This window comes from Seriola lalandi, unplaced genomic scaffold, assembly GCF_002814215.2.
Source record: "Seriola lalandi dorsalis isolate HSWRI2012SDOR001 ecotype SW California unplaced genomic scaffold, Sedor1 jcf7180002054547, whole genome shotgun sequence".
NCBI lineage: Eukaryota > Metazoa > Chordata > Actinopteri > Carangiformes > Carangidae > Seriola > Seriola lalandi.
The window spans coordinates 28,533-40,609 of NW_019525100.1; the positions used below are offsets into that span (position 1 = coordinate 28,533).

At 41.3% G+C, this 12,077-nt stretch overlaps 1 protein-coding gene across 1 annotated transcript in view; it reads right to left on the minus strand.

The window, feature by feature from the left end:
* ca10a (carbonic anhydrase 10 (inactive)a) overlaps nt 1-12,077 on the minus strand; it is a 212,051-nt gene that overhangs the window by 18,554 nt on the left and 181,420 nt on the right. Inside the window, exon 4 of the mRNA XM_023415271.2 lies at nt 8,353-8,538. Coding sequence (XP_023271039.1) covers nt 8,353-8,538 — 186 coding nt within the window. The remainder of the gene's footprint in view (nt 1-8,352; nt 8,539-12,077) is intronic.

Consider the following 12,077-nt stretch of genomic DNA (forward strand, 5'->3'; position numbering starts at 1 on the left):
GGGGGTCATGACAGCCTCTTTATGGCATAATGGCTGGCCCGGCCCGTGGGGCAGGGAAATATGAAGACAGCAAGTCGATAGTGGAAGAGAGGTGTTCGCCGTTAACGGTGAGAGGGGGTTTAAAAGCGCTGGGCTGGAAATGACACTCTCAATCTCAACTTCCAGCCATCTGTCCTTCCTCCTTCAGATTAACTGGAGTGTAGATCCATAAAACCAACAAACAGACAAGGCCTGCTTTCACACCGACCACAGTATGATTATGCACAAGGAGCTGCCCACCTGCCTGGTTTCACTCAGGTGTCTTACTGGCAGGACAGACCACTGCCAAAGCCCGAGAAACCATCATCATCTGTGTTAATGCTGTGGTAATTTAGTCAGCTTTCTTATTTAGTCATATGAATATCTGTTTTTTTCAGAACAAGCCATGCAGTGATGTTCTGATGTGATTTTAATTGAAGATCCACCGCTGGGACTCCATGGTGCAGATGTGGGCGAAATGTGCCATTTAATAGTGATTAATGATAATTAGGGGGAAGAGAAAATAAACCAGAAGAAGCTCTGCTCATCAAAAGCTCTGTGACCGATCATCTGCCGCAGCGATAGTAGCTCAATGTGATTTTCCATGTGTGTGTGACTGGGTTTGAAAGAGGACATACAAGGTGTGTGTGTGTGTGTGTGTGTGTGTGTGTGTGTGTGTGTGTGTGTGTGTGTGAGATTGATGGGGGTTTAAAATATTTGGAACCGCTGCCTATGGAGAATCCTTCTCAAACACTTAACAAGATTTGTATTAAATATAGCTGGTTCCTGTCTTTAGCAATGAGCGGCGTCTCCTTCAGCGAACTCTCTAAACCTCCTCTGGAGTTTATCGGTGTAATTTAATCTGCTCACACAAATGTTATTTGAATGCACCATGTCGGGTTTTTTGTTCTTCATCATATTGTGTCATAAGATGATGTAAATAACGGGTGATAATGGGAATAAAAGGTCAGTCCTTTTCCAGACTGCAGAGTCTGACTGACTGTTTGTGAAGAGACAGTGAAAATGAAAGAATAGAAAGTTCTCTACTATGGTATGACATTATTATAATGGGCCATGGGAATGAGCTTTTTTTTCTCACTCGTGGTCTTCTGTTGTTGAGCAAACATGGCTCCTTAAAAGACGACAGGTCTCAGATGTTGAGTCTGTGAATTTCAGCAGAAGTGAAAAGGATTCACTCTGTCTTTTTCACAAAATAGGTGTTTTTCTTGACGCTCTTTACAATCTCTGTCAGTCACCTGTAATAGAAATGATTCAGACTGTGTCTTCCACTCCAACAACTTGTACCACTGAAATGTGTCTTTGTAAGAGTCCAGTCCAATACCGATGTGATGGATATGATGCTGTTTGGCTATTGATTGTAGAAACAAAGACCCTGTACCAAATATTCTGCTGCAGACTACAAACATACAAAGCACACATCATTGCCAACCACTTCCCTGGGTAGGCAGTCGGTCAGTTGGTTGGACAGAAATATCTGGACAAACGTTGGCTCGATTGAAGTCAAATTTGATGATTGATGATTCCCTGAATGTTGATTAAATACCATCAGTACATTACTTCCTTCCCTCCAGATGACCAGTGAGATTTATCCATTTCAGTAAAATGTGCACCTTGCAAAGTTGATGCAGAGATTTGTAATTGACAGTTTATTTTATGTTACTCTGGAAACAGGAGCCATAATAAAATCCCCTGACAGAAGATAGATGGCAAGAAACATGCATACATGACATACAGTAAATGTTAAAAGGAGCTCTGTGTAAGTTTTCCAATTGCTACATAGCTAGCGTTAGCATTAGCAGCTGTTTAGTTATCAGTCTTGGCAAGAGCTTAAGTCATGTTACGTTTAAAGAGGTTATAATACGTCCTCTGAGCAGCTACCTCTTCAGGGCAGACTGGACGCTACAGTGACCCGGTATCGGAAAGCGACGAGACAGTCTGACCGGGCCTGGGCTAACTGGTTAGCATGCTAACTTCAGTGCAAGAGAAAAAGTGATAGAAATAGAAGCAAAACAAGAGGGTTGTTGCAGGATTCAACCTCTGGAGACAGCTGTTGGTGAGTAAAAGAACGAAGTTTGATGCTGAACTCACAATGTTTCTTCTAGACTGGTAAGTAAACAGCTGCTGATGCTAACCTTAGCTATGTAGCAGTAGTAAAACTTACAGATAGCTCCTTTATGAAAGACTTGATGCTGCTGTTAATGAAACAACAAAAACTGTTGGTGGAGAAATGTAACATTAAGGCTGAAGTATGAGACTAATTGCCTTGTTGAGATGAACATTGTTTGCAGTGTGAGATCTGATTGTTATTTGGTGAAAAGCAACGATAAGCTATAAGTTATACTGTCATTTAATTAAAAGGCAAACAATAAAACAAACATGGAAATGCGGTTGTTGTATTAAAGTTAATGTTATAGAGGAAGTTCCCTCAGATGAGTGTCTTTGACTATACCAACAGCAAGTGTTTTCAGTATAGTACCTTACTCAAAAAACATAAAAGAGATGAATTCTTCCCTTTGATGAATCACCGACATTTCCGGTCAGGCTGAAATGAACACAAAGCAGCGGCTGCCTGAAAGGAAGGAAATCGATCAAAACACTTCTGGTCTGCTTTACTATACTGCCGACCGCTAAATCATTCAGCACACTGGTCCTTTAACGTGGGCGTCTTGTATTGCCACGTCTGACTGGATTTCCCATGATGCACTATGTGTTTTTTATGTCAGATTTAAAGGAATGTTATATTGGCATAAACACACTGGTATCAGAATTTTAAAGCTCAACTTCTAGAAAAGTGTAAATAAGAATAACTTCTAAAAGGCTCTTTTTAATCAGACAATAACAGGATGGTTGAATGTTGAACACTGGAGCCAACCCGCTGGTGGAATAATATTTGGAATATCTTAGCACTTATTAAAAGACCAAGGTGTTTCATTTTCAGATTAGACTGTGAGGCAGCTCCAGGAAAGCAGAGCTGAACAGACACACACACACACACACACACACACACACACACACACACACACACACACACACACACACACCCACACACAGCATAATTTAACCCCCAGGTTCTGTAATGTTTTTAATGGCAGCAGGTAGTACAACATTCAGCCTGGAAAATAGACTTGCATACAGACGCTGCACGACTGACAGCGTCATGATGAGTATTTTCTATATATGCAGATGATTTGGTTTTATTTTCTATGAATTACTGATAAAGTTTTGACTTTGAAATGAGATTTAAAAGGCAAAAAGAGTAATATTACGTTAATGATAATGACGAATGCATGTTTCTGGATTTGTGAATAAATGATGGTGATTCACAACCTGAATAAATATCTGAAAAGTTGTTTTGCATTCATATTATTGACATATACCCTCAGCTGGCAGTTTAATAATTCCACCTGGTTAAAACTAATGCAACAGCCCTTCAATAAATCCTCTTTCATGAAGGTTATAATGTTTACTGGAGGTTGCGGTTCGCGGTGCTGTTGAACTATATTGTGTTATACCAACAGGAGGTTCTATTATTTTGTAGACTACAATGGCACAAATTGGCACAAACTGGCCTCTGTAATAATGTAATTAAAAACATTTTCATGCTCGAAACACATTAAACATTTATTTGGGATAGGGAATGAAGGAAAACTATAAATTATTACATTTCACAGACGAACTTGACCTTTGACCTGATTGAACAGGTGAGTGCAGTGGACATTTTCTTCTTAATTTCAGCAAACACAAAGTGGTTTAGATAAACGAATTAAAACCATCCGATCATCTTGTGTTTCTTCTTACCATAGGTGATAATTGAAGTTGTAATACTAATAGACGTATCATGTCGGCATAAGGACAGTGTTGTGTGAGCTACAATTTTATATATATATATATATATATGTTCATGTATGTTCATCAGCACAAATGTCAAGTGGTGGTAATAAATCCTATGAATACAAATGCATGTGTAGATTTAATAAGGGAGTCAATAACATCATCAATGAACTTACACACACACACACACACACACACACACACACACACACACACACACACACCCACACACCACCATACCCATTGGACCCCTCCCCCTCCTCCATGACCACCACCCACCTGTCCTCCCGCAGGCTGCCATTTCAGAGAGATATTTTGCTTTAAAAAGTTTGAATATTTCTCTTTGTTCACTTTTCAAGGACACGCAACAGCCACCACACATCTGCAGATGGGGGAGAGAGGGAGAATTTTCTGCATTTTCGATTATGAAACATCATATTGGACCTTGAAGTCACAGCTTTGGCTCAATGAAAGGCTGTGGGGTGGGCTAAGTGGGGGAGGTGGCGGAGGATGAGGAGGATGTTTTTCTTAGTTGCCGTTTCACTCAGAAACACTTGTATGAGCGAGGAGAACACGGCAAAAGGGAATGGGATGTTAAAAACCTTCACTGGCCTTGTTTTCCCTGCGGTTTGGCAGCTCCACCACAGACACAACTATCTGTCTATCTGAGCAGAGCTGCCAGAAGACCACACACTCACAATCCTTAAATATAGACTGTGACTGGAAACACATCGAACCACATGTCGGCCACCAAGTGTGTGGATTTAGTCACCGTATACTGTATTATTATTGCGATAAATGGATGTGATAATGTGATCATTTCTTACCAGTATTACGTGATTACAAAAAAGGTGAAGACAAGACCACAATAGTGAGAAAGAGAGAGTTTTTTCGGGCAACCCTCAGATCCTGGGGACGAGGGTCTGCCCATCGCAGCGTGATCTGTGCTACTGTATAAAATCTGTAGGTGGCGCTCAGCTTACACAGCGCACTGCACGACAGCACTGTGGCTGATGTGCATCGAGGTTGTGAGTATACATCACCCTGTGATCATTTACGCTTCTGCATCACCAGTCTGTGAAACGTATACAGCACTGCTCGCAAGAGTTTGATGGCCGCTTGAAACAACAACCATTTTATATAGCGCAAAATTGTTTTTGCCAATTATGCCGTGATGACAACATAATTGATGTTGCATACAAATTTAGGCCACATAGGCAGCGCCGCACTCGTGGAGGCTAAAAGTCTTGGAACAGCTGTGGCAGTCGCAGCGAGGACTCACAGCAGCAGCTAACAAATGGAAAAAAAACGCCTTGTTGTGTGGATGTTGTGATGTGAACACAGACGACCAAACGTGCTGTGATTTCTACATTTAATTAATAGGAACGAATGATTAAAGATAGTTCGGTGAAGCTGTTCGTATCAATCGTATCGATCTGTGATACAGCAGCGTTAGCAGCATAATTCATTTCAGGAATAAAACAATGACTGCTGAAAAAGCTGCAAAGAAATTTGGAAAGGAAGTCATGGACTTGAGTCATAGCCGACCAGTCTGATGTAGGTAAAGGTGTTGGTGTTATTTGCACTAGGGTTGAACGATATAAATCATGTAACTAGTATGGCACGTTTTAGCTTCATCAAAAAAAACACACCTCCCTCTGTCTAGGCCGAATCTGAATGTGACACAGACATGAAAAAATAAATATATTTTTTTTAAGTCTGGAGAAGGTTCAGAGTCGGCTCAGTTCTCAGGACTATTGAGTGTCAGCCCATTAAATCTGTGTTCAGCCGCTCTGGTCAGCAACACTTTCTTTTAATGCAGCCGCACCGAAGATGCAGTTTCTGTTGTCAGATATCAGGGTGGAGAAGAGATTTTCTCTCAGCATACTATTTTTAATCAAAAGTATTTAAGCTAGTTGCTGAGAGAATCTACAGGTTCAGGTTACTGTTTGACTGCGACATCATCTGACAACGTTTCTGACAGCTGCTGTGTGATAAATCACATTTAAAATCACAAAGAAGTTGTCTTCTTCTTCACTCTAGCATACATTGTGTTTAATATTTCTGTGACTGTGTTCACCATATTTGACTACATGTCTGAAACCCCGTGTAACGGATTCTGATTAGAGTCCCTGCATGATGTGAAACACAGTGACACCATGCTCAAGCTGCTTTGGGTTCTCCTCTCTGCAGCCACATCGAGGGCCGATGAGGGAGAAACTTAGCGACACCTGGTGGCAGGAAGTAGAAGAGCATGTTGGATTTTGTGTGTTTCTGGTCGCCGGATACTGAACTCTTACAGATCTGAGATAAACTACAAAATAAATTAGTAAACATAGTTTTGTTCACCAAAAATCTGTTGTCAGAATCTCTGGAAGCTTGTTGGTGCCAATACTTTAATCAATAATTTAATACATTTTTCATTTTGTATTTATGTACCCATGATATAAAGATAAAAAAATCCAACTTTCATTTCAACATTTGAAAATTGATAATACATTAAACTCCACTGAAACTGATTTGATTTTTACTTTGAAATATGAAATACAAACGATTATAAAATATATCTAATACGGCCTTTGAGAGTCTGCCACCCTGGCAGTGTCTGACTCCGCCCCTAACTCCCAGCTAAAATGGTCAAAGAGGAGGGGCGTGTCTGGAGCCAAGACTTCGGTGCATGACAAATTGTGGTAGGCATACGCTCACCCACCTGTCACCCACCTGTCACCCACCTTTCTGTCCACCTGCGTACGCCAATTAGACGGGCAGGAGAGCCTGCCTGTAGACAAAACCCAGGGCAAAATAAATCCTTCCAAGTGCCCCACAGGGGTATAGATGCCACCGCAGACACTGAAAACATGTCTTCTCTATGTTTCCTGGGAATTTTAGATTTTAGTGACATACACACGGTTACTATTTTAAAGGCATGTCCACCAACACCCCCCCCCCCAAAAAAAAAGCAAATTACTTACTGCCAACACAACCTATTCCCCCTCTGCTGCCTGCCTCAGGGAAGTGGAGAGCAATGTTGCACCAGTGTGACATCACATTTCAAATATCAGTGGCAAATCTCCTCCGACTTTCTCTCCACTAAACTCCTCCAACACAGTGTTAACCCACAAAGGGCAAATCAGTGACTAAAGACGGGTGAAATAAAACATGAATCTCTAGAGGGAGCCGTGATGTATAGTAATGTGTGTGTGTGTGTGTGTGTGTGTGTGTGTGTGTGTGTGTCCTCTCAGGCTTGGGTTACAGCTCTCTCCACCCCTGAAGGAAGCAGTAAACACTTGTTTTGTTATGATTTGAATATCAGCTCTCAGACTCTGAGGGAGGATAAATGATTATCATTAATTATAATAAATTTGCCTGTCAAGACTGCAATTATTTTGTTGCCACAAAAAATTGGTTATTCATATAATGGCAGCTGTGGAATGCAGCGGCGTGAATGACTCATGATTTTGTTGAACAATCAAAGCCCGGGAAGCTAATTGTTTCACTCGTCAAAATTTTCAAAATGGCACCATGCGACGGGGTGTGTGTGTGTGTGTGTGTGTGTGTGTGTGTGTGTGGGAGAGAGAGAGAGAGAGAGAGAGAGAGAGAGATAAAGAGGGAGAGAGAGAGAGAGAGAGAGTTAAACACTCTACTGTCATCTCATTTAATGTGCTTTATACTTTCTACCCCAGTACAGTTATGTGACAGCTTTAGTTACCGGTTACTTTAAAGATGAAGCTTCACACAGTGGATAATAAAATATGATTTTACAATCCAACACGTTCAAGATTAAACTTTTTGGCTTCTGACGTTTTACAAATCTAAATGCACCAGTGAGCTTCCCCTCTAAACTTCTCATAGTTTCATTTTAATAAATGTTCAAATGATGATATCTCACTAATAATCAACGACTAGAGTACAGTCAGTACAATTCGTGTGTTTATTATTGTAACCATGACAACAAATATCGTCCGATGTTGAGGAAGTACTTATTTTAACCCAAATCACCATCTTTTCCTGAACCTAACCCAGCCATGACTGTTATTATAGTAACCATGGAGGCGAAGGTAGGTACACTGCTATTGGTACAGGCACAGTCTGCCTGTTTATCATTGTAACCATGACAACCAGGGTCGGGTACACCTGCTGCCCGTAGGGGTAACTTGGTAATGTAACTATAATTCTTTGTCGCCTCAGCGTGCAGTCAGCAAAAGTGTTTTGGTCTGTCTGTAACCATGGCGATGTGTGCAATTAACACCAGCACCAAAAGTAGTTCCACTTTCACCTTGATGTGTTTGAAAAATGTGGTGTGACAGACTCATTATGGTCCGACTCCGTCCTGCTGCTGAACTGAGTCGAACACCAGCGCGTCCGACCCCTTCACTGACCTGTACGCACAACAGTTATCTCGGCCATTTGTGTTGTAATTTTCCATAAAAGTCCACACACACACACACACACACACACACACACACACACACACACACTCACCTCTCCAGAGAAGGCCTGTCCGTTCAGCAGGTGCTCAGAGCCCTGGCCGTCCTCGCTGCCAAAGTGTAGCCGGATCTCCTCCAGGCGATGGCTGTACGTCATTGGCCCTCCAGAGATGTTCACCAGATGCTCCTTGTCCAATCGTAGAGAGACATGGCGGCCCGTGTTGTACATCGTCCCTCCCACCTGGGGAAGAGCGGATGAAGAAAACTTAGCACATAAATGAAATCATATTCCCAAATATTCAAACTAGAGTCACCTCTTCGTGGTTGTATCCCTCCGCCACTCAGACTAGTTCCAGGTAACATCTCTCTTTATCCAGTCAGAGAAAATATTAACTATTTGTGTGAAATTTTGTCATAATCGCTATGTGAAGTCTTGATTTATGTTTTGTGAGGTCACACTGACCTTGACCTTTGACCACCAAAACCTAATCAGTTCATCCTTGAGTGCAAGTGAATGTTTGTACCAAATTTCAAGACGTTCTCTCAAGGCGTTACTGAGGTAACGTGTCCATGAGAATGGAACAGACGTACATAAGAGGCTCAGAACCTCCCTTCTGATTGGCTGGCTGCTTTGTTGTGACATCACAAAGTTCCAGGAAGTCCTGACGGCTGGTTTTAAGGCTCAGTTTCTGAATACAGGCTGTGTGCATTTCTCTGTGGACTGAGGCTTTGATACTTTCACAGTATTAATATAGAAGCTAGAGCTGATCTATAATCACACTACACATGGACACAGACCTTTACACTGGAGGAGCTTTAAAAACAAACAATTATAACCAAAAACAATGAAGCATAATTCAGTTGCGGCTCATCATTGATGCCTGGATTCTGTTCAGTGAAAACACTTGAATGTTCTGGTACCGCAGGGGAAGTTCTTGGGATGTGTCTTGAACATAACCATAAAAAGTATAATTGTGCTCCGTGACTGGATATTTTTAAAACAAATAAAAGGCTTTGCCAATTTGTTCAGTATAAGACTGCAATTTTTTGGGTCATTAAAAGTGTTCTCTTATTATGTTGATTAAAATAGATTTCAGATATTATAACATAATTTTGAAGAGACAGAAACTCATTAATAAAATAATATATTTAGGTCTCTAAAAGAATATGTCTTTCTGGAGGGGTATTTCTCTACAAAAAAGATAAGACAAGATTAGAAAATTATGTAAGAAAACTACATCAGAGAAAACCACTTTAAAGGAAATCTTTGCTGTGAAATCTTTTTAAACCTGTAGCTGTGGAACAATAATGACTGAAGGCTATTGGTGCATCGTGAAGGAAGGTTCACCTCAGATTGAGTCTTCTGGCTGACTTGACAGAGCAGTGAATCATTTGTTTAGTAAGAGCTTTAATAAATAAAAAAAAAACAAGTGAGGAAAATGTTGAAGTCTTTCTCAGCTTTGGTTTCAGTAATAAGGAGACGCTGTCGTCTTGCATTTTCTGACGGCTTAGGAATCCAAGTTTTTGTTGAAGCCTGTATCATCAACAGCAGAACAGTCCTGAGGGCTTTATTTAATTAGGCGGCAATCCGAGCGGGAGGGAGGGGCCATGTTGTAAACTGCAACAACACTTGAGCAGACAAAAGGAGAGCGTGCAGCCTCAAGTGAAAAGAAAGGACGGGGAGATGAAAAAAGTTTGAATTCAGAGGTTGAAATCAGGAGAATATGCTCACAATCCTTACATTGCCAGGTTTTAGGGGAAACATGTTATTACAAAAGCCTTGAATAACGATCTTTATCTGCGCTGTGTTTATTTATTTATAATCAGGAGTTGTTTCAAAGTGAGGCATTGATATTCACGCCACGGCTTCGGGTGGACTTCCATCGCTCTTATCTGCCTCTCTCTCTCTCTCTCCTCTTTCCACTGCCCTTGCTTTCCCTCCTCTCCTCTCTCCGCTCCCTCACTCGTTTTACCACTCGCTTTCAAAATGATCACACCCCCCTCCTCTAAGTTCCCAGAGAAAGAAGAAGTCTGCCCACACATTGTAAATATTTTATAGAAGCTCTGAAAAAAAGAAAAATCAATGGTTTGAAAGGAGAGGAAGAGGGAGCGATGCAAAGAGGAGATAAGAAGAGGGAGCTGTAGGAGACAGGTGTGTTGGATTTAGTGGAGGGAAAAAGGTGAGTCTTTTAGGTTTTCCCAGCGAGGCGACAGGGTTGAGGAGAGACGCCTGAAAAGGCCAGAAAAATCTCATCTCCCTCGAGACCTCTGGCTCTTATTCAGGAGGAAGACGTGATGAGAGGCCACTTCCATCCGCCTGCTGATGAAAGACAGCGAGCTGATAGGCTGAAAATATGCATAATGCAGCGACACCTCAGATGCATTATACCCATATGTCATTTCAAAACCACAGGTATTAATATAGTGGGCTGCATCAGCTGGAAAAATGCTGCGGTGACCAATCAAATACACATTCCTGCTAGATAAGTTTGTAACAAGAACACTATTAACTTGCAGTCAATGCAACCACGGATAAATGCATCTATAAACTAAATTAGAAACCTCTGTGCAGAGTTTTGGTGTCTGATAAGCCTTTAAATTCATACATTTATTACAGAGACTGGACCTCCAGGGCCAGTTTCACAAAAGTGATATGCAGGATTAAGGTATTTAATAAGATTTGGTCCCTGTTGCTAGATTATATTGATACTAGACTAGCAGCCATCGTGTTGAAGGGTCTGGTGGATCACAGCTAAGAAACCATACAATGTATTAATGCATCAGTAATTTGATATGGGGTTGCACGGATTATAATGGATCAGGTGTGAATGATGCTGTATTGTTTTTCTTATTTATCTATATTTTGTTATTAATGATTTTTTTGTTTGTTTCTGATGTGTGACACGGCCTCCCACCATTATTTTGTTGTTAAAGTTGAAACTGTCCTCATATAACACGTTTTACCCCCCCCCTTTTAAAACGTAACACTTTTACTCAGAGACATTTTAACTGACTCACTTCGTACTTTAGTCTGAGAACATTTTTACACTGATTTTACTTCTACTGCAGTAAAATGTCTTTTGTGACCGTTGACGTTCTGACGTGCTGACGTCACTGCAGTGTCTCATCGCCAGTCTCTGGAGTTTCTGTTACCGGTAGAGTTTATTGCTGCTCTGTCTGAACACAGTTAATGTTGTTGTTTTCTTCATTACAGTGTCTAACTACCTGCTGTACATTTAAACTTACACTGGTTCTGCTCCAGCACCCAGAGCTCTCTGCTGCTTTTAGCGACTTTCACTAACTCACCGGTTGTTTACATGCTGCTCAGATCAGCTAGTTACTTTAGCTTAGCAGTTAGCGCTAGCTTCTCTCTCTGCCTCTCTCTCTCTCTCTGATCAATAGATGAACGTGTTCATCAGAGTGCGGTGTTGTTGTAACGTCACTGTAGAGGATTGTGATGTTTATTACAGCTCCAGTGATGTCAGCTCTCTTACCTTCGACACACAGCTCCGCTCGTTCACCGGAGCCGCTTTAGTTTGTGACCGTCTGCGTACACAGCGGCCTACAGCGTGATAGGCTGTTAATCGTGACGTATAACCAATCAGATGAAGCTGTGGGCGGGACACCGCGGCACACGTTTCTGTAAAACACTGTTTCTGAGACTGTTTGGACCAGACCAACCAATCTTTTACATATCGACACCCTCTTAAAATAATGGCCTAAGTCATTTTTTCAGGTTTTTCAGGAAACACAAAAAACTCAACAAAAGAGTCACACTTT